Source organism: Garra rufa, chromosome 1 (assembly GCF_049309525.1).
Source record: "Garra rufa chromosome 1, GarRuf1.0, whole genome shotgun sequence".
Lineage (NCBI taxonomy): Eukaryota > Metazoa > Chordata > Actinopteri > Cypriniformes > Cyprinidae > Garra > Garra rufa.
The window spans coordinates 8630239-8655156 of record NC_133361.1 but is presented as its reverse complement, the minus strand read 5'-3'; the positions used below and the strand labels follow the sequence as shown (position 1 = coordinate 8655156).

Below are 24918 nucleotides of genomic sequence, written 5' to 3'. Positions count from 1 at the left end.
GAGATTTTTGATCAGCTGTGCAGATTTGGTAGCTGGTGAGTAACGTTACATTTTTGCAAGCCCATGTCTGTCAGTAAGTAGATAGTGTTTTATCAAACAAATTAATTTTAATTTAATTGATTGCTTGTGTGTGTGTTTCCCACTTATGATCCAGAAGCTTTGGGAATGAAAACTACATGATCTTCAGACGAAGTAACTAAAATGTAAAAAACGGTCAAATGACTGGCAGCTATGGCTGCCAAACAAAAACCATAAAATTAAAGTAAAATATCCTAATTGAAACAAGGAAAAATCATTAAAATAAGGGTTTTACACTGTAAAAAAGTCCTGTAAAAAAACGGTCAAATGACTGGCAGCTATGGCTGCCAAACAAAAACCGTAAAATTAAAGTAAATTATCGTAATTGAAACAAGGAAAAATCTGTAAAATTATGTTTTTTTTTTCTGTAAAAGCTTTAATGAAAATTATTGTTTTTGCACTTTATTTTAATTAAGATATTTTACTGTAAAATTACGTTTTTTGTTTGGCAGCCGTAGCTGCCAGTCATTTGACCGTTTTTTTACGAGATTTTTTTTTTACAGTGTACAGACAAAGTAAAATTTCTGGCTTTTATCTTTACAATGAAAAAACAAATTACTGGTTATGAGGATTGAAAATAGTTGGCTTCTGACATATGCCATTCTTCCCTATAGAGAAATTAATTTAATCGAAATGTCAGTTTCATGCCACTTTTAAAACTTTGTTTAATCTCTGCCTGTTTCTTTGTTCAAATGCTCTATTTTAAGTTGTTTTGTTGTTGTTGTTGGTTTCAGGACTTCAGCCTGCAGTACAGCAAACCAGTGAAACAGGAGGTTTGTTTGTACCCTTTTCTACATTGCTATGCAAGAAATATGTAAACATTACAGAAAAAATGGGAAAAGATAATTGCTGGATTGAAAGGTTAATTTAGATATTTAATTTGTGTAATTTGGTTCACAGAAATGTGGCTGTTTAATGTCTAGGGTGTACATGATGTATTTTGACTTGGGCCTAATTCAAGTAGGCCTATTTTTTTTCTTATTCTGCTTTTAGCCAAGTTGCATGTTTCTGACTTCTCTTTTATTAGGTGCACCCACTTTGCAGATTGCTCTTGAGAAAGCAAGACAGTAGAGTTGCAAAAGCAGAAAATTATTCATCTTCAGGAAAAAGTTTTCTTGAGAAAAATTTCTCAAAGCAAGATTGGAGGATGGTGAGTATTAGGGTCATGAAATTTATTTTAAGAACAATTCTGGCAGTCTGTAAGTTACAATGTGTAATTAGAAGTAACTTATTCCTAAATTAAGTGTGGTTAAAAAAAGTCTTTACCTGTAGTTTTTTTTCTACACTTATTTTTAATTGTTCTTTGTCATAGCACTTCTGAGGCATGAAGCCGTAATGTCTCCTGGGAAGGGAAAGACTGCATCTTCATCCACTACTGCTGCATCCAAGCAGCAGGTGTCCAGTGATGAATCTTCAGATTCATCAGATTCCGAACCAAGAACAAAGAAGAAGAAAAAGGATAAAAAACGAAGAAACAAGAAAGAATCCAAGAAATTGAGGGTTGATTTTCGGAGAGGTATGTTTATTCAATCCGAAGTATTAAAAGGTGTAGTTCAACCAGTAGTGCAAATTCAGACTTTTTAAAGGCACTATATATATATATATATATATATATATATATATATATATTCCTGAAGATGGCGTCATTGTCAGTGGCGTCATATCCGCCTTACAGTCTGTTTACGGCTTTTACGACTATAGAAACCATGATAACACTGGTAACTGGTAATGTTGCTCCAAGACTGCCACCGCCTCCACTGTACAAAATGCTACTATGAGAGAAAATGGTAGCTGTGCAGCAATTTCACAGCTCGCTACCTCTCTTACGAAAGGGTTTTCAAATTAAACACTTAGCCAAACTTTACGTGTAAAGAATCCATGTAAATTAACACCTTATGTTATAGATAATTATTAAACAGTTTCTTGCTAATTATGTGGGTACATTCAAGTGTACTTTAATTGCTTTGAAAATGTAAACCTGCATAACATTATCACACCATTGAATAAGATACATTTGGTAAGATCTATGACCCATTTATTGTTCAAACTCACTTTACTACCAGCTAATTCATTATAATAAGAGAAAACCTTGCTCCTCAGCCTCATCACGCTCCACCATTGTTGTTGTTTTCAATGTGTGTCCTCTAGCAGCGAAAATGACTTACTGTGCCTTAAAGGTTATCTGCTTACCTGTCTAGTTATTAGGGGACAAGCAGCGAAGCTGTGTAGGCACATATTGTTTTTATTGTTGGCCTTTTATTCAAGTTTAACATACAAATGTTAGTGAAAAAAAAAACTTTTAGATATCATAATCCATATGTGATAAACATTGTTAATGCTCAATTTTTATTAGCTCCTTGGTCAATATTTAATAAAAGAACATACAAATGAACTGGAAGCGATGCAACCTGTTCCACAACAGAATTACGTTTGTTGCCATAACCACATTTTGGTTTATAGTCTGTTCTTAAAGCAGTAGCACACACCAAAATTCAAATTCTCATTATTAAAATAATTCTCACCTTTGTTATATCGGACTTGTACAACATTCTTCTTTCTTCTTTCTCCTCCAGTAAAAAACCCTGAAGACTCCATCAAACGCTACCACAAAGTGTTAAATCTGGTAAATGGTGGCTTCGCTAAAGCTGAAGCGTACAACAAAATGAAAGTTGACAGAAACACAATTGTCATGCAAGCCCCCATTGCTGAGTTGGCAGTTGCAAATCCTGAAGAGTACACCGCAGTGAGAACCACCTTTAAAATGGGAGAAAGCATCCAACAAATTTCTGATGTCTGTCTTGCAAGCTGCCTGGCTCAGCCTAATGTAGACATGATAAAAAAAATTGAAAGAGAGCGGTGCCCTTCTTGATATATCAAAGAAGTGAGGTATACTTGTTTCTTAAAGGGGTAGTACACCCAAAACTGAAAATTGTCATTTACTCACCCTTAAGTAGTTCCAAACCTGAATGAGGTTTTTCTTCTGGTGAACACTTGCATGTTTGTAAACAAGCAGATCTTGGCACTGACTGCCAAAGTAGGAAACAATGTTATGGTAGTCAATGGGGGCATAGATTTGCTTGGTGCAAACATTATTCCAAATAGCTTAATTTGCGTTCAGCAGTAGGATTAAAAATCATTCGGGTTTAGAACTACTTGAGGGTGAGTAAATGACAAGTTTAATTTTTGGTGGAACTATAGTTTAACCGCAATAGTTTAACAATGTTTTGTTAATATAAATAGTAAAAAAAAATAAATAAATTGTAATGCGTAGTTGTAAAGTTATGTATAATGTTACTGTTATTCTCGAAACCGTTTTAAATATTGATTTTAGTTTTGCATAATATCTTTTAGGTTATGCAAATAATATACAGCTTTCCTGTTGGTTTAAGGTGCGCTGATGTTTAAACCTTTTTAAAATAAAAGGTGTGTTTTACCATTTCATTTCTGTTTTTTTTTTTTTTTTTGTACACATGCTAATGAGTATGTAATTTAAACTGATGATCTTGGATATACTGGTGCAAAATAAGGCACATTATTGCTAACTCAGTATTAATTTCTTATAAAGTAACCTGAATTCATGACTACTTAATGTATCATCATGTCATGACTTTACTTGGGGGGCACATCATTGTTTACTCATTATTAATTTCTTATAAAGTAACCTGAATTCATGACTAGTTAATGTATCATCATGTCATGACTTTACTTGGGGGGGCACATCATTGTTTACTCATTATTAATTTCTTATAAAGTAACCTGAATTCATGACTAGTTAATGTATCATCATGTCATGACTTTACTTGGGGGGGGGGGCACATCATTGTTTACTCATTATTAATTTCTTATAAAGTAACATGAATTCATGACTAGTTAATGTATCATCATGTTATGACTTTATGCATAACCCTAATCTAACCCTGACATCTTTAAGCAAGTATCAATTACACATGTTTTATAAGCTCATCTAAATAAGATTTTTGGTGGATTGTAAAGACGTAAAAGATGAGAGGTTCTGTGGCTGCATTTGGATTTGTCACGTATCTGGTCTATCTCATCATGAACTCTTGCACACTCATTCTGGACTGCAGTCCCCATAAGCCACTGCACCAATCACTGCACACATCTGTTCCTCGTTTCCCACTGAACTGATTGCTGCACACACCTGTTTCAAATTTAACCACATGCATTTAAGCCACTCACACACACAGCCACCTGGCGATACTGGGTAAACTTACAAGGGCATGAAACTACACATCCTACAAAACTGGTGTTAGAAGAATGCTGGGAGTATGGTCACAGTGTGAACAGTAGTTTTGGATGGAACAGCAATAAAGAGGCAGATGACATGGGAATCAGTGCTATACCTTGCAGCAAAAATGTTAACTTGAGCACAATTCCACCTTGGTTTTTCCGCTACCCTGTAGTTAATCTAGAAGCTAAAAATATAATCAAGACAGGATTGTATCAAAGTGTACAGCAGTATCTAGAAGTAATATATGATGACACAGTACAAATATTTACAGATGCATCCAAAGAATCAGCAGGTAAAACGGGGGTGGCTGTATACATTCCTAAATATAAAGTTATAAAAAAGAAAACCTCAAAAAAGAACCTCAAACCACCTCTCAATCTTCTCTGCAGAGATGATGGCCATCATAATGGCACTACAGTGGGTAGAAGAAGTGAAGCCATATAAATCAGTTATTTGTTCAGACTCTATGTCCTCCCTAACTAGCATCCAGACTGGGAAATCTGCATGCAGACAGGATCTTTTGGATGAAGTTCATCAGATGATTTTCAGGATATCTCAACAGAAGCTAATATTACAGTTCACTTGGGTTCCAGCGCACACAGGTATTGAGGGCAATGAGAAGGCAGACGAGTTGGCAAAAGAAGCACTGAAAGCAGAACAAGTAGATGTACAGGTTCCACTCAGCAAATCAGAATTGAAAATAATAATTAAAGATGGTATTCATAAACTCTGGCAAGATAAATGGGATAAGGGGGAAAAAGGTAGGCATTTATATAATATTCAAAAGAATGTAACAGTTAAAATGATCAGCTCACTTTCACGACAGGAGGAAACCTGGTTCATCAGGCTAAGGTTAGGACATACAGGACTGAACAGCGGCTTACACACAATAGGGAAACATGAGACTGGAATGTGCCCTTATTGTACGGAAATAGAAACCGTGAAGCATGTACTTCTGACATGTAGACAGTACTCTGAAGAGAGAGAAATATTTAAGAGGGTAACAAAGAACTCTGTTACATTGAGAAACCTGTTAAGTCTACCTGACACGCAGTCCACAACCAAAGCAGTGATAGAGTTTCTTAAAAAAACGCAACTTGCAAGAAGACTTTAGACCCTATATATATATATATATATATATATATATAATTTTTTTTTTTTTTTTTTTTTTTTTTGAGCTGAGGTTGAAGCTAGAGGAGCTGAACACGCAGCGCTAGCTGATGCTTGGGCTCTGATCTTATTTTTATTTATTTATCATTATTATTATTATTTATATATATATATACGAATTTATTGATGACTCCCCAATGTGATCACACCTCAATCCAGTAGATGGCGGTAATGCACAAAGATTGCAAGCTGCCAATAAAATCCACTGAAGAAGAAGAAGAAGAAGCCACCTGGCGAAGTCTTATCGTTCCATTTGGTCGTAATTCTAAGCGTTTATCTCTGTGTTGGTTTATCAGTGTGTGACTCTGGACTGTGTACCCCGTTGATGATTCCTGCTTCCTGCCATTGCGACCATTGCCTGTCTATCGAACTGTTTCCCGGATTACCTACGTTGTTCCTGTTTTCTGGTGATTATTCTTGCATGTCGACACTTCTCAATAAAGCCTTGCTAATGGATCCCTACTCTCAGTCGTCCCGTTTGTGACAGAAGACTTCGCCAGGTGGCTGTGTCATTAGTTTTCAATTAATACATGTCCTAACTTATCATTAGTTCATAGTCAAGAAATTACTAATTCATGTATTAGTACATGCTAATTCATGTACTGTTATTGTAAAGTGTTACCCAACAAGTTAAGCTAATAAAAGTTATTAAAAACAGGCTTCATGTTTACTGTTTGGTTTTTGTATGACTGTGTACAGAAGATGAATGATTAAAACGCTTCCCACATTCAGTGCAGGGATATGTTTTTTCTCCAGTGTGGACTGACATGTGTTTCATTAGGTCTCCTGAATCTCTTGTCACAGCATGTATGTAGTATGCTAAAAGCACTGCAGATAGTATGTTAAAAGCACATTTTAGTTCATCTTCATGGTGTCTCAAAATAGCACAGTTGAGTACACTTAGATGATTTTAAGTTTATCTTAAGAAGTACTTAAGAATAACTTTTAGTATATTGAGTACAAAATCAGTGCCCGAAAACAGAGCACTTTAAGTAAATTAGGGAAGTGCACTAAGTGTACTTAAATTGTATTTTAGCACACTTTTTTCACAATTTGTATATTCTTTTAATATATTATTGCTATACTTTAAATTAGTCATAAATATATTTATAAATGTTTAAAAGTAGGGTTCAAGTGTATTTCTAGTTGTAACTAAATATATATTTTTAAATACAGATATAGTATGTTAAAAGCACATTTTAGTTCAATTTCATGGTGTCTCAAAATAGCACAGTTGAGTACACTTAGATGGTATTAATTTTATCTTAACATATACTTAATACTATTTTTTAGTACAATAAGTACAAAATTAGTCTGCGAAAATAGAGCACTTTTAGTACATTACTGAAAAGTGTACTAAGTATACTTAAAGTGTATTTTAGTGCACTTTTTTTTAACCTGGGAGAATTACCACACTCAAAATCAGTTTAAGTGTTAGTGCTAATAATGCATTCATATTAGGTGTACTTTAGTACAACATTTGAGATAATCAACTAATGTTTAAAGCATTTAAAGCACACTTTTGAAAAACACACTATTAAAACTCTTTTGCATGTTTTTTCTGTAGTATACTTTATTTTAGTACACTAAAAATTTATTTAAGTATTACTGGTATTTAGTATGCTTTTTTCAAGTGTACTTAAGTCCTACTGAAGTATAAACATACTTTTAATTAGTGTATTCATAGTGTATAAACATCACACTTTTTTAACACAAAAAAATAACAATGTACTAAAAATGTATTTGCGGGTATTTAAGTGTATTTTCATTGCATTTAAGTATATTTTTTTTTCACCTGGGTTGTCAGGGTTCAACAGGGTTACTGAAAATTAAGCATTTTAATTTTTATTTCAGAGTTAATAGAAGAAAGCAAGGATAATCAAGAACTGAGGGAATATGAGAAAAAAATGAGCTGCTCTCAAACCAAACAGAAAGATTTAAAGAGAACAGCCCAGAAATCTTTCACCTGCACTCAGTGTGGAAAGAGTTGGACAAACAAATACAAATTTGATGTTCACATGAGAGTTCATAATGGAGAAAATCCGTTCACTTGTGATCAGTGCGGGAAGAGTTTCTCACACTCATCAACCCTTAAGAATCACATGAACATCCACACCGGAGAGAAACCATACAAGTGTTCACACTGTGACAAGAGATTCAGTCAGTCAGGAAATCTGACAATACATGAAAGGATCCACACTGGAGAGAAACTGTACAAGTGTGATCAGTGCGGAAAGAGTTTTGCACAAAAAGGACTACTTGAAATACATATGAGAGTTCATACTGGAGAGAAACCGTTCACATGTGATCAGTGTGAAAAGAGATTCATGCAATCATCAACCCTTAAGAGACACATGAACATCCACACCAGAGAGAAGCTGTATGTGTGTGATCAATGCAGCAAAACATTTTTGTGGGCTTCAGCCCTAAAGGAACACCTGAAAGTTCATACAAAGGAGAAACCACATTCATGTCATTTGTGTGGAATGAGTTTTTCAAGTCTTCAATATTTAAAAGTACATCAGAAAATACACACTGGTGTGAGAGAGTACATGTGCTTTGAGTGTGAGAAGACTTTTACTACAGCAAACCTTTTGAAACAGCATGAGAGGATCCACACTGGAGAAAAACCTTACAAGTGTTCACACTGTGACAAGAGATTCAATCAGTCTTCAAATCTGAAAACACATGAAAGGATCCACACCGGAGACAAACCGTATCACTGCACTGAATGTGGGATGTGTTTCATTCAATCATCTTCTCTACACAGACATACAAAAAACAATCACAATTAGATCATCTTTACATCCAGGACTTTCAGATCTGATGCTGCATCCTCACTAAATGTGAAACAATAATGCATCAAGCAGCAGTGAAATATCACAAATTTGTCCAAACCAGTCATTACAAGCAACATGACCACGAAACATTATCTAAAGTTTTCACAGTGAATTAATTTCATCTTCAGATTCAAATGAGTTTCAGATTAACTCAAAGATGGAGTTCCTCCCCAAAGAACAACGTCAAAAAGTTGTATTCCTGTGTATTTTTTTTTATTGATTATATGTATATTTTTATTAATACATTGTTTTTTCTACATTTTTATCAACTTGTATAGTCTGCGGATTGTGTTTTTAGTTTTGAAGTCTTAAAGCCATTAAGTGTTAAGTGTTTGCTTTTTAAATTCAGTTTTAAATTTCTCAATAAAATTTTTGAATTGAATTGAAAGCCTTTATTCTCATTGTATTTTTCTGTATACACTGAAATTAGTAGCACTGGTTAGTAGCACTGTAAATGTAAGCAATTCATTAAAATTATAGCGCAAATTGGGTACTTTTTCAAACTGTTCCCGTTTAACACTTCCATTGTTGTTTATAAAATGACTGAGTTATTCTTCCACCTAAGATGTATTTAGGAAACGCAAATGCAAGATATACTTTCAAGTAGCTTCACAACATGATGTTTGATTAAACAAGGTTCAGGAGGAGCACGATCAGATAATCAACCCATTCGGCACAGGTGCAACCTGTTTAACCAATCATTCAATCAGCGCATCCTCTATATATTACCAGCCGTCTTACCTCCATCCAGCGATAGTTTCTTGGCATCCCTCCTCCACCCCTACTCCCCACTTCTAATCTGTTTCGATCCTACACTAGCAGGGGGAGTTCTCTGGTTCCGGCCTGTATTCTGGCCCGGAACCCTTCCCCCGGACAGCATGCCAAAATATGCTTAATACTCGCTCAAGCAGATTCACTAGTTCGCTTTTGCATATAATAAACAGCGTAAAGTTAAGCGTGTTTGGCATGCTGTCCGGGAGAGGGCTCCGAGCTCGGTAGTCATTCCCGAGCCCGGGGCACTCCCCCTGCCCAGGGAGAGGGGTCCGAGCTCGGCCTTTGGCCCGAACCCAATAGCGCTCCCCCCTTTTCTGCAGGAGAAAAAGAAAAAAGGGGGGTGGGAGGGATGCTGGAATCAGAGATAGCTGAAGGTAGGACTGCTTGGTTATTTAAGGAACTGTAGTAATTGGATAGGGAGAGTGGCTGATTAGGTAGTGATTGCTGATGATGAATTGGCCGTGTTAATTATCTGCGCGAGCTCCTCCTGAAATTTGTTAATGAAACATCACTTCACTAGTTCGCTTTTGCATATAATAAAAAGCGTAAAGTTAAGCGTGTTTGGCATGCTGTCCGGGAGAGGGCTCCGAGCTCGGTAGTCATTCCCGAGCCCGGGGCACTCCCCCTGCCCAGGGAGAGGGGTCCGAGCTCGGCCTTTGGCCCGAACCCAATAGCGCTCCCCAAAAAATGCAAGATAACTGCAGGACAGCAGCCAGGTGGCCCCCAAAAAAGGCTTAACTTGCGCTGGAGGGATGCTGGACGATTAGCGGCTTGGAAGCGCGGGAGGAGCTGCTGCGGGCCCTGCAAGGGAAGGAAGCAGAGAAAACCTTAAGTGGGATGGCATTTCAGAGAAAATGAAGAATGGCGTTCTCTTGGGGGTAGGTACTGCTGCGGCGTAGGAGAAAAATGCTAGGTGCTCTGGGATGGGTGGGTTTTGCTGGGTTAGAGGAGATTGAGCGGGCATTGCTGCTGCGTGGGAAGATAAGCGGGGCGCTCTAGTCAGAGCGAGCATTGCTGCGTAAAGGGGTAAGCGGGGCGCTCGAGCGTGAGCGAGCATTGCTGTGGCATGGGGAATAAGCGGGGCGCTCAAGTGTTAGCGGGCATTGCTGCAGTGTGGGAAAATGAACGGGGACTGCAGCAAGAGCAGGCATAGCGTTGCGTAAAAGGAGTAAGCGGGGAGCTCGAGCGTAAGCGGGCATGGGGAAATAAGCGGGGCGCTCGAGCGTGAGCGGGCATTGCTGCAGTGTGGGAAAATGAACGGGGACTGCAGCAAGAGCGGGCATAGCGTTGCGTAAAGGGAGTAAGCGGGGAGCTCGAGCATAGGCGGGCATGGGGAAATAAGCGGGGCGCTCGAGCGTGAGCGGGAATTGCTGCAGTGTGGGAAAATGAACGGGGACTGCAGCAAGAGCGGGCATAGCGTTGCGTAAAGGGAGTAAGCGGGGAGCTCGAGCGTAAGCGGGCATGGGAAAATAAGCAGGGCACTCGAGCGTGAGCGGGCATTGCTGCAGTGTGGGAAAATGAACGGGGACTGCAGCAAGAGCGGGCATAGAGTTGCGTAAAAGGGGTAAGCGGGGAGCTCGAGCGTAAGCGGGCATGGGGGAATAGCGGGGCGCTCGAGCGTGAGCGGGCATTGCTGCAGTGTGGGAAAATGAGCGGGGAATGCAGCAAGAGCAGGCAAAGCGGTGCGTAAAAGGAATAAGCAGGGAGCTCGAGCGTGAGCGGGCATGGGAAAATAAGCGGGGCGCTCGAGCGGGAGCGGGCATTGCTGCAGTGTGGAAAATATGAGCGGGGACTGCAGCAAGAGCAGGCATAGCGGTGCGTAAAAGGAGTAAGCGGGGAGCTCGAGCGTAAGCGGGCATGGGGAAATAAGCAGGGCACTCGAGCGTGAGTGGGCATTGCTGTAGTGTGGGAAAATGGACGGAGACTGCAACAAGAGCAGGCATAGCGTTGCGTAAAAGGAGTAAGCGGGGAGCTCGAGCGTAAGCGGGCATGGGGGAATAGCGGGGCGCTCGAGCTTGAGCGGGCATTGCTGCAGTGTGGGAAAATTAGTGGGGACTGCAGCAAGAGCAGGCATAGCGGTGCGTAAAGGAATAAGCGGGGAGCTCGAGCGTGAGCGGGCATGGGAAAATAAGCGGGGCGCTCGAGCGTGAGCGGGCATTGCTGCGGTGTGGAAAAATGGGCGGGGACTGCAGCGAGAGCGGGCATAGCTGTGCGTTAATAAGCGGGGAGCTCGAGCGTGAGCGGGCATGGGGAAATAAACGGGGCGCTCGAACGTGAGCGGGCATTGCTGCAGTGTGGGAAAATGAAAGGGGACTGCAGCAAGAGCAGGCATGGCGGTGCGTAAAAGGAGTAAGCGGGGAGCTCGAGCGTAAGCGGGCATGGGGGAATAGCGGGGCGCTCGAGCTTGAGCGGGCATTGCTGCAGTGTGGGAAAATTAGTGGGGACTGCAGCAAGAGCAGGCATAGCGGTGCGTAAAGGAATAAGCGGGGAGCTCGAGCGTGAGCGGGCATGGGAAAATAAGCGGGGCACTCGAGCGTGAGCGGGCATTGCTGCAGTGTGGAAAAATGGGCGGGGACTGCAGCGAGAGCGGGCATAGCTGTGCGTAAATAAGCGGGGAGCTCGAGCATGAGCGGGCATGGGGAAATAAGCGGGGCGCTCGAGCGTGAGCGGGCATTGCTGCAGTGTGGGAAAATGAAAGGGGACTGCAGCAAGAGCAGGCATGGCGGTGCGTAAAAGGAGTAAGCGGGGAGCTCGAGCGTAAGCGGGCGTAGGGAAATAGCGGGGCGCTCGAGCGTGAGCGGGCATTGCTGCAGTGTGGGAAAATGAGTGGGGACTGCAGCAAGAGCAGGCATGGCGGTGCGTAGAGGAATAAGCGGGGAGCTCGAGCGTGAGCGGGCGTGGGAAAATAAGCGGGGCGCTCGAGCATAAGCAGGCAAGCGGAGGCATGGAAAAAATTGAGCGGGGGCTGCAGTGGGAGCAGGCGTTGATGAGCGTAAGGGAATAGGCGGGGCACTCGAGCGTGAGTGGGCATTGCTGTGGCGTGGGAAAATAAGCGGGGCGCTCGAGGGTAAGCGGGCATTGCTGCGGCGTGGGAAAAAGGAGCGGGACGCTCTAGCAAGAGCGGGCATTGTTGTAGCTTGGGAAATTAAGCGGGGGCTGCAGCAAAAGCGGGCATTGCAGTGCTTAGATGGAATAAGCGGGGTGCTCGAGCGTGAGCGGGCATAGGGAAATAAGCGGGGTGCTCGAGCGTGAGCGGGCATAGGGAAATAAGCAGGGCACTCGAGCGTGGGCGGGCGCTGCTGTGGCATGGGAAACTAAGCTGGGCGCTCTAGAAATAGCGAGCGTTGCTGCGGCGTGGGAAAATATGCGAGGGTTGTAGCGAGAGCAGGCGTTGCAGTGCGTAAAGGAATAGGTGGGGTGCTCGAGCGGGCATTGGTGTGGCATGGGGAAATAAGCGGGGCGCTCGAGCCTGAGTGGGTGCTGCTGTGGCGTGTGGGAAAGGGCGGGGCGCTCTAGCAAGAGCTGGCATTGTTGTTCTATAAGGGGAATGAACGGGGTGGTCTAGCGTGGGCGGGATTTGCTATGCTTTGGAAGAAAGCGGGGGCTTCGGAGAGGGTGGGTGCTGCGGCGGCTATGTGAAAGCATGGAGGGAGGGGTCCCGCAGGGATGGGGCGCGGGGGGGGAAGGTTGGCGTTGGAAATAGGCTGACCGATTAGGGTTTGGTGCGTTTCTCTGAGGAAAGAGCGATCTGCTCGAATGTAGCACTTGTAGGCTTCAGATGACCAGCGGCCGAGCGCTTGGATCTGCTGTTGGGAGAGACCTTTTTGGGCGGCTGTAGTTGCTGCGCCTATGCGAAATGAATGGCTGGAGAAGTTATCGGCTGGGATACCAGAGAGGAGCAAGACGGACTTCAGGTGCTTTTGAAACCAGAAGCGAGTGGCAGGGCGGTTGGCATCATCGGTAAAGAGGGGGTCAGAGGGGAGGGAGGATTGGGATTTCCTGTGGCAGAGGAAGGCTAGGAGGGTTTGGAATGGTTGGAGGGGAGTTTGGAGGTTAAAAATATAAATGAAGTGCCCCCTTTTTGTTTGGTCTGTCTTGCTTTGTTTTATAAAGTAAGAGATGGTTTCACCGTCTAGAACTGCTAGATCGGAGATGGTGGGGTGAATGGCTGGGTTAAAACTGGATGTAATGGCGAGCTCAGAGCATCTGAGAAAGCCGAAGAAAGCCAGGATGAACATGGCGTCCAGTGTGCGGGCAGTGTGGACAGAATGGTAGCCTTTGCGGAGGGAGGAGATGCATTTGGTCAAGATTTTTAAAGTGATAGGTTGTCTGGGGTCTGGGCGATTGGGCTGGGTTTTTTGGATGCCTTTGATGAGAAGGGAGGTCTGGGAATTAGCTATATGGGGGGAAGGCGAGCCGTTTAACAGTTTGTGAAAAAACTGAATACCGCTAAGGTATGCTTTGATTGAGCTGGCTTGGAATTTTTTGTGGGAACTAAGGTGGGAAATAAAGGACGTGATGGTAAGCAGGGAAAAATCGGGGAAAGGTAGGCTATATGTATAGTGGAAATTTTTAAAACATTTCCATGCGGTGAGGTAGGATTGGAGGGTCCTAGGGGAGACGGCTTGAAGAATGGAGCTGATTGATGCTTCGAGGAGATGTCTCAGGGGGTGGTTTACGGGAATATCAGCTCTGAATAGGGAGGAACTGGAGTTGGGAGCGGGTCCGCCTCTGGAGCCAGCGATCTGAATTTCTGGAAGGCAAAGTGAGAAAGAGAGTCAGCGATTTGGTTCTTGGAACCGGGGATGTGTTTAGCAGTTATTATGAATTGGTCACTAGCCGAAATCCAAATCAAGCGTCTTAGCAGGGGCATGAGGGCGGGGGAATGAGAACGACCCTTATTGATGCAGTACACCGTGGCTTCATTGTCGCAGTGAACGAGAATGCTGGTGGCGGACCACTCTTTCCCCCATAGGGAAGCAGCGACCACTAGCGGATAGAGCTCGAAAAGCGCAGAGGATGATAGCTGCTGGGGCAAATGGGTCAGCTCGAGGGGCCATGTGGAGGCGAACCAGCGGCCTTGGAGAAAACCTCCAAAGCCGACGGAGGGGGCGGCGTCTGTGTACAATTGGATATCGATAGGGGAAGATATCAGGTTGCTGTAAAAGAAAGATAGGCCGTTCCATTGCTTGAGGAAGGAAATCCATAAGCTGAGCTCGTTGCGACACGAGTCAGTTAAGGAAATCTGGTCCTCGAGGGCGTGGGCGGAGGAAGCGAGGGAGAGGAGATGAGAGATGAAGGGGCGGCCTTGGGGGATGATGCGCATGGCAAAATTTAGGTGGCCCAGGACAGATAACAGCTCGCGTTTTGAACAGCTAGAGCTGGTTATCAGGGTGGAAGCTATAAGAATTGTTCTGTCAATTTTTTCTTTAGGGAGGGAGGCCTGGAATTTTTGGGAATCTAATTTGATACCCAAAAATTCGATAGAAGTGGCGGGGCCCTCTGTTTTTTCTTTAGCGAGAGGAACCCCGAGCTCAGAAAACAGCTTTTGGGTTGTCAGGAGGTGGGCGGCTGGGACGGAGTCTGCAGGCAAGATGATTAAAAAAGAGAATTTCCTGGTGGCTATGCCGATGGGGCTGACTCGAAAAATGGGGAAGGGGGGGTGGGAAAGGGGCCGATCATGAAGCTGGACTCGATTTCCTTTTTGATCAGGTCGTTGACAACTTCAGGTTCGGTGAGGGCGGAGTTGAGATTTGGGCAGACGAGGCTTTGGGAGGGGAGACTTAGGATGCCGGGGTGGAAGCCGTGCGTGAGACCTGAAAGGACATAATCAGCAAAATGTGAATCAGGGTGATGTAATAATTCTGCAGACAAGCAAGAAATGTTCACAGGAGACAATAAATATTTCTTTTGGCTTTTATTAGCCGCCTTGTGGACGGGGCAGACTAGGCGGGCGTGAGCGCCGCCACAAAAATTGCAGACATGCATGAAGCGACAGTGTTGTCTCGTGCATCTGCCGCTGTTAAAGTCAGCGCAGACCTGGCTGTTGGAGGCAGGTGTGCGGCGGCGAAGGGAGGGGATGGCTGGAGTGTCCATGAGGCGTGGGACGTAGCTCGTGGACTTGGGCTGGGAGGGTTCGGGGCGGGGGGGGAAAGATGGATTGGTGAACGGGCAGCTGAGGGTGGGGTGAGAAAAGGAGCGGCAGACTGCGCACGAGATGTTACGGCAGCCCAGGAACACCCTATTGTGGAGCTCGGAGTCGAGAGCTCCCCAATAGGGACACTGGTTCCATTGGGCTACCCGGATGGCGCATTTGGCTGAAAACAGCTTGTGGTAAGTGTAAAAATGGGTGCCGCCATAGGACAGCGCGAGCTCAGCAACTATAGTGAGGTAATCGCTAAGCTCGCGCCTCCTATGGGGGAAGGCGGCGCAGATGACTTCTGCGTACCGGGTAAACGCTATGGTGAATTCTGCGAAGGAGAGGATACGTGACTGGGCGGGTACAGAGCTTTTGAGGGTGACGGAAAAATCGCCGCAATTGATTTGGCGATCGGCAGGTGAAGGGAGAATGGGAGAGAAGAGGGAAAAAAGGTCCACGTCCGCACCTGCTAGGATCTGTGATCTGATGGAGTTAGGTACGGGTGGTGGTTCGTTGACCAGGGCGTTTGGAGGGGGCGGAAGCGGCGTGGCTGAGGTCAGCGAGAAAGCTGAACGGGTCTGAGGCGGAGGAAAGGTGGCTGCTGGGACAGATAGCGGGGGATAGCCTGTATTGAGGCCGTCCCGTGAGGCGAAAAATGGGGGGGGAAAAAGCGGGGGAATAGCGGGAGCCGGAACCTGAGAAGTTTGCTGCAGGTTCGTGTTAGGGAAAGCTGCTGGGGCAGAGGAGAGGGGGGGGAAGAGAGAGGGCATGGGAAGCACTGGTGCTTGGGCCATGAGCGGGGGAATACTCGCACTGTGGTCTGACAGCGGAGCTGCGGGCCATGGAGGTGGGAGGGGATTAAGCGAAAGGCGGGGCGGGAGCTGCTGACGAAGATCAGCGGCTGGTGGGGGCGGGTCCCTGCCGCGGAGGCGGCGGCTTGAAGAGGCAGAGGCTGGCTCTTCGCTGGTGTGGGAAGCGATCTCCCGCCTGGGAGATCGAGGAGGAAGGCCGGAGCTGGTAGCTGCGGCGTGGCCCGAGCCGGGCGACGGCCTTTTGCTGTGCCTCGGCGTGGAGTATGGAGCGCCGCGGTCCGCGCGCGCTCTGCGAGCGGCCCTGGAGGGAGGCGTAGCTTTCGGTTTCTCCCTCGGTTGGAGGGATTCGTAGAGACCGAGAAGCTCAGCTTTCGAAGCGCGGCGGGGAGCGACGACGCAGGTGCTGGCGAGGGCCTTGCGGAGCCCCGCCACGGTCCATTTCCCCTTTGCTGGGGCGGAGGAGATGGCCGAAGCGTAAGATGACGCTGGCGAAGACACCTGACGCCTGGAAGGTGTTGGAGAAGGCGTGCTCTGGCGTCTAGGAGAGCGAGCAGCGGCGGTGCGAGAGGGCCTGCGGCCCCGCGATGCAGCCGCGGGCTCGTTTGTGGGGTCCTGCGGAGCGTTTGTGGGGTCCTGCGGAGCGTTGGTGGGCTCGACGGCAGGACTATCAGAGTCCGTGGAGTAATCCTCGGGAGGCGTTTGTGTCTCGGACATTGTGCAGCAATGCTGGAATCAGAGATAGCTGAAGGTAGGACTGCTTGGTTATTTAAGGAACTGTAGTAATTGGATAGGGAGAGTGGCTGATTAGGTAGTGATTGCTGATGATGAATTGGCCGTGTTAATTATCTGCGCGAGCTCCTCCTGAAATTTGTTAATGAAACATCACTTAGATGTAAGGGCGAACTCGTGAATGATCCTTCTGTGCTTCTCTTGTGAATGAATACCTAAACCAAGTATTTAATGAGCCCTGTGGCTAAATTATAAATATTAAAATAAATATGATCTCATAAATATTACTAAGCTAGTGTGATGAACATGTGATAATGTCATGGCATTCGTCTCTTACGCATTTTTTTTTTATTATCTTGCAATCCAGAAGTGAGTGTTTCTGTCGCTGCCTTCCTGGTAACAGGACTTGATTGCAATTTGCTTCTCCATTTCCATTTTCATGCTGTGATTGGTTGGTTCCATCAAAGCAAGGGACATGGTGTGGCCCACCATTCTTTCCTCCTGCAGAATTTATCTGCATAATCCAAACACACATTTATAAAAGTGTCACTAAAGTTACCAGTGCATTTCTCACTTACCAAACCACAACCATAATACCTTCGGCAATGTTACGAACAAATTAAGTCCAAACATGACGTCTATTTGACACCTGATAGGAAACATCCAATAGACGTATTGCAGATGAGCAAACTACGTCTTGCAGATGTAAATGCAGACATCAAATAGACGTCTCCGAGTACGTGTGCTATCAGGGAAGGCATCTGCAGGTATCATACTCTCATTTTTTTATTAAATAAAATAATAATAAAGAAATGATACATGAGCTACAATGGATTAAGTTCACGCATATACATCAGATGTAAGTAAGAGTCCCTGTACTTGTATGCAAAAACAATAAATCGCAAAATCTCGCTCATTTAGATACACCATCTACACAGATCGCAGATTAGCTGATTCTCCTCAGATATTCCGGCTATATGTGTAAATATGCATTACTGGCATTTATTGACCTGAACAGAAAACTGTATTTTTCTATTTACAGAAACAACATGTCTATCAGTTTGTATTAAACCTGCATCACATCAAGAGAGCAGCTGCGTTCGAAACCGCATATTCCACACTATATAGTAGGCAAAAAGCAGTAGGCGAGCAAAAAAGTATGTTTGAATATTGTTTGAATGTTCGCGAGATTCGGACGAACGTCTACTTAAAGTGCGTTCGAATATGCCTACTTACCTACTATATAGTAGGAAAAAAGAGTACGTGAAGAAAGAAGTACGTTCGAAACCTCAGTATTCATAAAAGAGTAGGCGAGAAATCCCCGGATGTCCTACTGCTTCAGTCCAGATTCTGAAGTGTTCATCCGATGCACACTTTTCAATCCCAGGAGGCCACAGGAGGCCAAAATGTCATCATCGAACATGATTGGGAACCGCAACGAGAGTGTTTACAAATGTGAGTATTACAACCAAAACACGGTTCCCTGTCTTAAAATCGTATTTGTTGAGCTGTATCGTAAACTGCTGATTTGCATAAGGTGTCAATACGTGTAACGTTAAAGTATATTTGATTTAGCTGTAAAACACGTTTTATTACGTATAGCGATCATAGACATCTTAAAGATGATTACTAAATGTTTAACAACTGACAGGAACATGTTCTGAGAGAATTAAATGAGCACATAAAACACCAAACAGACATCTAAATGAGTGATGGACGTTATGTGAGTTTATGTAGAATTCTCTATTGTCAGCACTGCTTTAGATTAATGTAATGTAAATAAACATATAGTTAGTAAACAAGTAAACATGAGTTATGTATTTCATTTGTCTAATAGTACTGTTGATAAATTCAGGAGCATTTGTATTGGGTAAAAAGCCAATTAACACAACAGCTACCTCATAAAAGTAGTATTGAGCACATGAATCAGAGGGAACTGAATCTTGTGTGGATGTTACAGGGACAGATGAGACAAGTGCTTCTGGTTAAGAGTGACTGATGAAGCAGTGCTGCCATCAAAGGCTTTGAGTGAGTACACTACAGACATCTATTTAAACCTTAAGTTGCAGTTTATTAATAATAATAAAAAAAAAAACTTTAAGCACTTTTCTGATTCTAGATTTCTGTGCCTTTGTTGCAGATATTTTGCGGTGGAGCAGGACCTGAAAGGAAAGGTGACAGCAGCATTTGTGGGGAAAAAAGTAAAATCTGAAACTTAATATAAAGTTAGGTAATTGTGTTACTTCTAATACAGAGATCTAATGAAATTGTGCTGTTAAAATGACAACTTTTTTATTGTATTTGTGCATCTTTGTATGATCTGAAATGTCTGCTGCAGACTGGTGTGTGCATCGAGAAAAGAGAAATCCACAGCAGCATCCTGGAAATGGTCAAGTGCTATCGATGAGACCCTCCATCACTCCACCTGCCCTTTGTCTCATCTGGACCAGATGTTGCTGCGGTCTCTTCATCCTCAGAGACCAAAGAGCATCTAAAGAAAGTCTAAATTACCAATATGTCTGAATAAAGCTTTGTTCCATGTGTCTTTATTTATACTCATATATCCATGTTGTTATCAGTAAATAAAATATAAGTTTCATTAACATATGCATTAATTAATTACTTGATTAAAAAAAAAACATGCTTGTTTTACTAAAAAATATAATTAATTATAGGTCAGCATTTATCATTATTATTGATCAGTGCATTCTGAGGTAATCTTAAGGTAATCTTAGTGTAAAATCCTCAAAAAACACCTCCAAACACAAGATCTTCAAGCAGCTGATCCACGTCTCCTTTGTGCAGATATTGCAAATATGGAGGAAGATGTACTAGGTAGGGTTGTTGTGTTACTGATATATATGTCACGAAGTGACAAAGTCAAGGCGGAACTAAGTTCGGCTGAAATTGTGTTCCCCCCGGGACGGTGTCACTGTAACACCAGGCCGGTTTCGGCGGCGTATCTGTCGCCATAACAACGGCGGCTGAGCACAGATTGACATCAGGTGCGGGAGATTGATGCGGTGGCGTGTGATGAGGCAGGGCAGACAAATGGAGGATATAAAAGAACAGTGAGCAGACAGTTCAGCTCGGTTGGCCCTCTCTTGACAAGTTTCGTGGTGTTGCTGAAGTGTGGAGGCTTTGGGGTGTGTTGTGAGGATTCGGCTGTATTGAGTGGATAACAGTGACTACGTCCAACTGGGTGAAGACGCGAAGGCTGGAAAGTGAGAGAGTTATAGAGATCGAATGAGGACTGGAGGAACATCATTGTCATCGGAGGGGAGATAAGTACTATGATATTGGATTGGTTGGAAGTATGCATTCGTATTGAGCTGGATAAAGGGTTGTAATCACGAGTATTGAGGAGGATTTATCCACTGTGTTAGTTAGAAGGGACCCGAAATTCCTCGCCATTTGATGATAAACTGTTTCAGTACGATTGTGGAAGGATTAATTATTGGGCGAGTGTCGGCCTTATTTCACTGAGTGAGAGAGTGGATATGCAGTGCTCGAATTGATGTGTCACACAGTAATAGTTTGAAGTGGGGTTGCAGTGTGTGGGAATTAAAAATATATCTATTAATAGCCGTATGTTCCCCCAACTTATCCTTATCCACTGATGCTGAAGAGGGATTTCAGGAATATAAATCTGAATATGTCATCTTGGTATACTGAAGCCTGCGTGTGCATAACTCACTGTGTCTGTTAAACAGAAGTTGTCTGCAACCATCCTCTTATGAGATACCTGTTGGAAGGAGAGATAAACATTGGAGATTTCTTGTCTGCTTCGCTGCAATACACACCAGCCGTATCCTCGTCACTGCATTGAGAGAGAGTATGTATATGTGTGTATAACCCACTGTGTCTGTTTAACAGAAGTTGTCTGCAACCATCCTCTTATGAGATACTTGTTGGAAGGAGAGATAAACATTGGAGATTTCTTGTCTGCTTCGCTGCAATACACACCAGCCGTATCCTCGTCACTGCATTGAGAGAGAGTATGTATATGTGTGCATAACTCACTGTGTCTGTTAAACAGAAGTTGTCTGCAACCATCCTCTTATGAGATACCTGTTGGAAGGAGAGATAAACATTGGAGATTTCCTGTCTGCTTCGCTGCATCACACACCAGCCGTATCCTCGTCACTGCATTGAGAGAGAGTATGTATATGTGTGCATAACTCACTGTGTCTGTTAAACAGAAGTTGTCTGCAACCATCCTCTTATGAGATACCTGTTGGAAGGAGAGATAAACATTGGAGATTCCCTGTCTGCTTCGCTGCAACACACACCAGCCGTATCCTCGTCACTGCATTGAGAGAGAGTATGTATATGTGTGCATAACTCACTGTGTCTGTTAAACAGAAGTTGTCTGCAACCATCCTCTTATGAGATACCTGTTGGAAGGAGAGATAACCATTGGAGATTTCCTGTCTGCTTCGCTGCAACACACACCAGCCGTATCCTCGTCACTGCATTGAGAGAGAGTATGTATATGTGTGCATAACTCACTGTGTCTGTTAAACAGAAGTTGTCTGCAACCATCCTCTTATGAGATACCTGTTGGAAGGAGAGATAAACATTGGAGATCTCCTGTCTGCTTCGCTGCAACACACACCAGCCGTATCCTCGTCACTGCATTGAGAGAGAGTATGTATGTGTGTGCATAACTCATTGTGTCTGTTAAACAGAAGTCGTCTGTAACCATCCTCTTGTGAGATACCTGTTGTAAGGAGAGACAAACATTGGAGATTGCCGTCGGCTGCACTGAACCACACGCCAGGCGTTAGTCTCGAAGGAGAGCCGCATGTTGGAGTTTCCCTGCCTGTTTTATTGTAACCCACCCCAGCCGTAAGCCTTGTCCTTGTATTGAAGAAAAGTAGATATGTGTGTGACAACTCTCTCTGTTCTGCTCAAATAGAGGAGGTCTGCTTACCTGGATACCTACCTGCCTATCCAAGGGAGGACGTCCCTCAGTCACGAGACTCCGTTCTGTTCTACGTCCCAAGAGGTTCTGTTACCTGAATACTTACCTGTTCGTCCAGTGGAAGGCCCCGCCCCGCTTTACGTATCAAGGAGTCCTGCTTACTTGGATAACTATCTGTCCATCCAAGGAAGGCCGTCCCTCAGTCACGAGACCCCGCTCTGTTCTACGCCCCAAGAGGTTCTGTTACCTGAATACTTACCTGTCTGTTCAGTGGAAGGCCCCGCCCCGTTCTACGTAACGAAGTTCTGCTTACCTGGATACCCATCTGTCTGTCCAGTGGAAGACCCTGCCCCGCTCTACGTCCTGAGCAGTTCTGCTTATTTGGAGACTTACTCGTTTACTGGGCTGGTGGCCGACCCCCTCCTCCCTTAGTCGATACACTCTGGCACGAGTGATTCCCGAAGCAATCCCTGCCCTCCTTGGGTCCCAGGTTTGGCCCTTGTACATATTGGGGGACCCCGAAGCTTGATTAGTACTTTTTAAATAAATTTTATGTAATAAAAGTTGTTAAATTTAAAAAAAAAAAAAAAAAAAAAAAGCCAACGAGCTGAACTGTCTGCTCACTGTTCTTTTATATCCTCCATTTGTCTGCCCTGCCTCATCACACGCCACCGCATCAATCTCCCGCACCTGATGTCAATCTGTGCTCAGCCGCCGTTGTTATGGCGACAGATACGCCGCCGAAACCGGCCTGGTGTTACAGTGACACCGTCCGGGGGGAACACAATTTCAGCCGAACTTAGTTCCGCCTTGACTTTGTCACTTCGTGACATATACTACCTAACTTACAATTACAGGCTCAGGGTAAAATGGTATTTATCTTTAACAATGAACAATCATAATGAGAAAAACTAAAAACATAACTATTAGGCTTGCTTACATCATAGTATGCAATTATATACACGGGGAAATATGATTAAATATCTCTGAATAATCAAAATATTCACATCATCGTTTATCAAAAATTGGATTTGTTTTGTTATTGATAAGTGTAGAACACTGATTAAATGTTCTTGGTTATGTGAATCGCATTTGTACTAGAGGTGCATCCGTAGTCAGATTGTTCGTAGAAGCCCGGATGCATACAGGGGCAAGTGATATACACTAGCCTGCAATACACAAAAGGTCTCTCAGTAAAGTGTTAAAGTTATTCAACCTGAATCGTGTTGTCATCATTCTTCATGGTGTCAGAAGTGGGATCATTTCAAAAAGTGCTGTAAAACTACACCAAAGCACATACCAAATAGATGGAGAAAAGCAGTAGACCAGCTCAAACCAGAAGAAATGGCCACAGCCAGTGTGGACGAATCCTACTATGTGGATGGTGTGTCAGTTAAGAAAGCTGCTGTTCAAACAGTGGGGATAAAACCTCCCCAAAAAACAGAACTAATTTGCACGGTGCAAATCAATGAACACTCTGTAGATTTTAAAGTAGACACAGGTGCTAAATGTAATGTAATTTCAGAAGCTTTGTTCAAGGAAATAAAGAGCGGAGAGGAATTAAGCCCATCAAACAACACTAAGCTCGTTGCTTATGGAGGCTCGGAGATACCCACAGCAGGTTGTGTCACTTTCACCTGCCAATCATCCGAAAGGGTTTTTAACCTCTCATTCTATGTGGTAAAGAGAAATGTGCAACCATTGATCGGACTACCAGACTGTTTACAGATGAAACTGGTCTCGTTCAACAAAGACATTCACTATGTGTCAACAGATGAGGATCCAAGTTTCGCAAACCAGATCCATTCAGAATATTCAGACCTTTTCCAGGATGAGATCGGTAAACTTCCAGTAACATATTCAATGAAACTGGACCCAGCAGTGCACCCAGTTGTAAAACCTGCACGCAAAATCCCGGCAGCCATGCACGAAAAGGTTGAAGTAGAAATACAAAGAATGGTCAGTAAGGGTGTTCTAATTCCAGTCTCAGAGCCCACTGAATGGGTATCGTCAATGGTAGCTATGCACAAAAAGAATTCAGAAGAGATAAGAATATGCATCGACCCAAGGGACCTTAATAAAGCCCTCCTACGTCCACATCATCCGATGCGAACTGTGGAAGAAGTCGCATCTCAAATGCCAAACTCCTCAGTCTTTTCTGTTTTGGATGCGAAAACTTCCTTCTGGCAAATCTCCCTTGATGAAAAATCATCAATGCTGACAACATTCAACTCCCCGTTTGGGAGATTCCGATTTTTACGAATGCCATTCGGAATCAGTACCGCAAGTGAGGTGTTCCAGAGGGCCATGGAGCAAATATTTGCAGGATATCCATGTGCTGTTATAGTAGATGATATACTCGTGGGAGGAAAGGATGTGAAAGAACACGACGAGAATCTCAAGAAAGTTCTGGATCGTGCACGAAGAGTAAACCTCAGACTCAACCCCCTCAAATGCAAGTTTCGACTGTCAGAGGTATGCTATGTGGGACATGTGTTCACGAATGAAGGACTAAAACCAGACCCTTCAAAGATTAAGGCAATTACAGAGATGGAAGTGCCAGAGAATGTAACAGCCCTACAGCGCTTTCTAGGGATGGTTAACTATCTAGGAAAATTCATTCCAAGTTTCAACGACCTATCAGCACCTTTAAGAGAGCTGACTCACAAAGATGTTGAATGGTGCTGGTTGGAACAACACCAAGACACATTCAACAAGCTGAAAGAGTGTATCACAAGTCCGCCAACACTGAGATATTACGATGTCCAAAAGCCTGTCACTCTAACATGCGACGCTTCACAGTTTGGACTTGGTGCGGCATGCCTTCAGGAAAATGCTCCCATAGCATATGCCTCACGCACCCTGACACAGACAGAGAAACAATATGCTCAAATTGAAAAGGAGCTTCTCGCAGTGGTGTTTGCATGTGCTAAGTTTCACGACTACATCTATGGAAAAAAAATTCTCATCGAAACAGATCATCAGCCATTGGTGACAATTCTTAACAAGCCACTGCACATGGCACCAGCACGATTACAACGAATGATGTTGAGATTACAGAAATATGATTTCGTGATCAGCTACAAAAAAGGAAAACAAATGTATCTGGCTGATACTCTTTCACATGCCCCATTGAAAAACGCAGAGATTCAAGCCAGTGAAAAGACTGAGTTTGAGGTAATGTCTGTAGAACGCAT

The 24918-nt window shown here is 43.8% G+C and overlaps 1 protein-coding gene across 1 annotated transcript in view; it reads left to right on the top strand.

Annotated features, from left to right (window-relative positions):
- The window catches only part of LOC141342771 (uncharacterized), a 68693-nt gene that overhangs the window by 29018 nt on the left and 14757 nt on the right, over positions 1 to 24918 (top strand). Inside the window, exons 8-11 of the mRNA XM_073847342.1 lie at positions 813 to 855; positions 1391 to 1594; positions 2652 to 2811; positions 7524 to 8271. Of these exons, the coding sequence (XP_073703443.1) occupies positions 813 to 855; positions 1391 to 1594; positions 2652 to 2811; positions 7524 to 8271 (1155 nt within the window). The remainder of the gene's footprint in view (positions 1 to 812; positions 856 to 1390; positions 1595 to 2651; positions 2812 to 7523; positions 8272 to 24918) is intronic.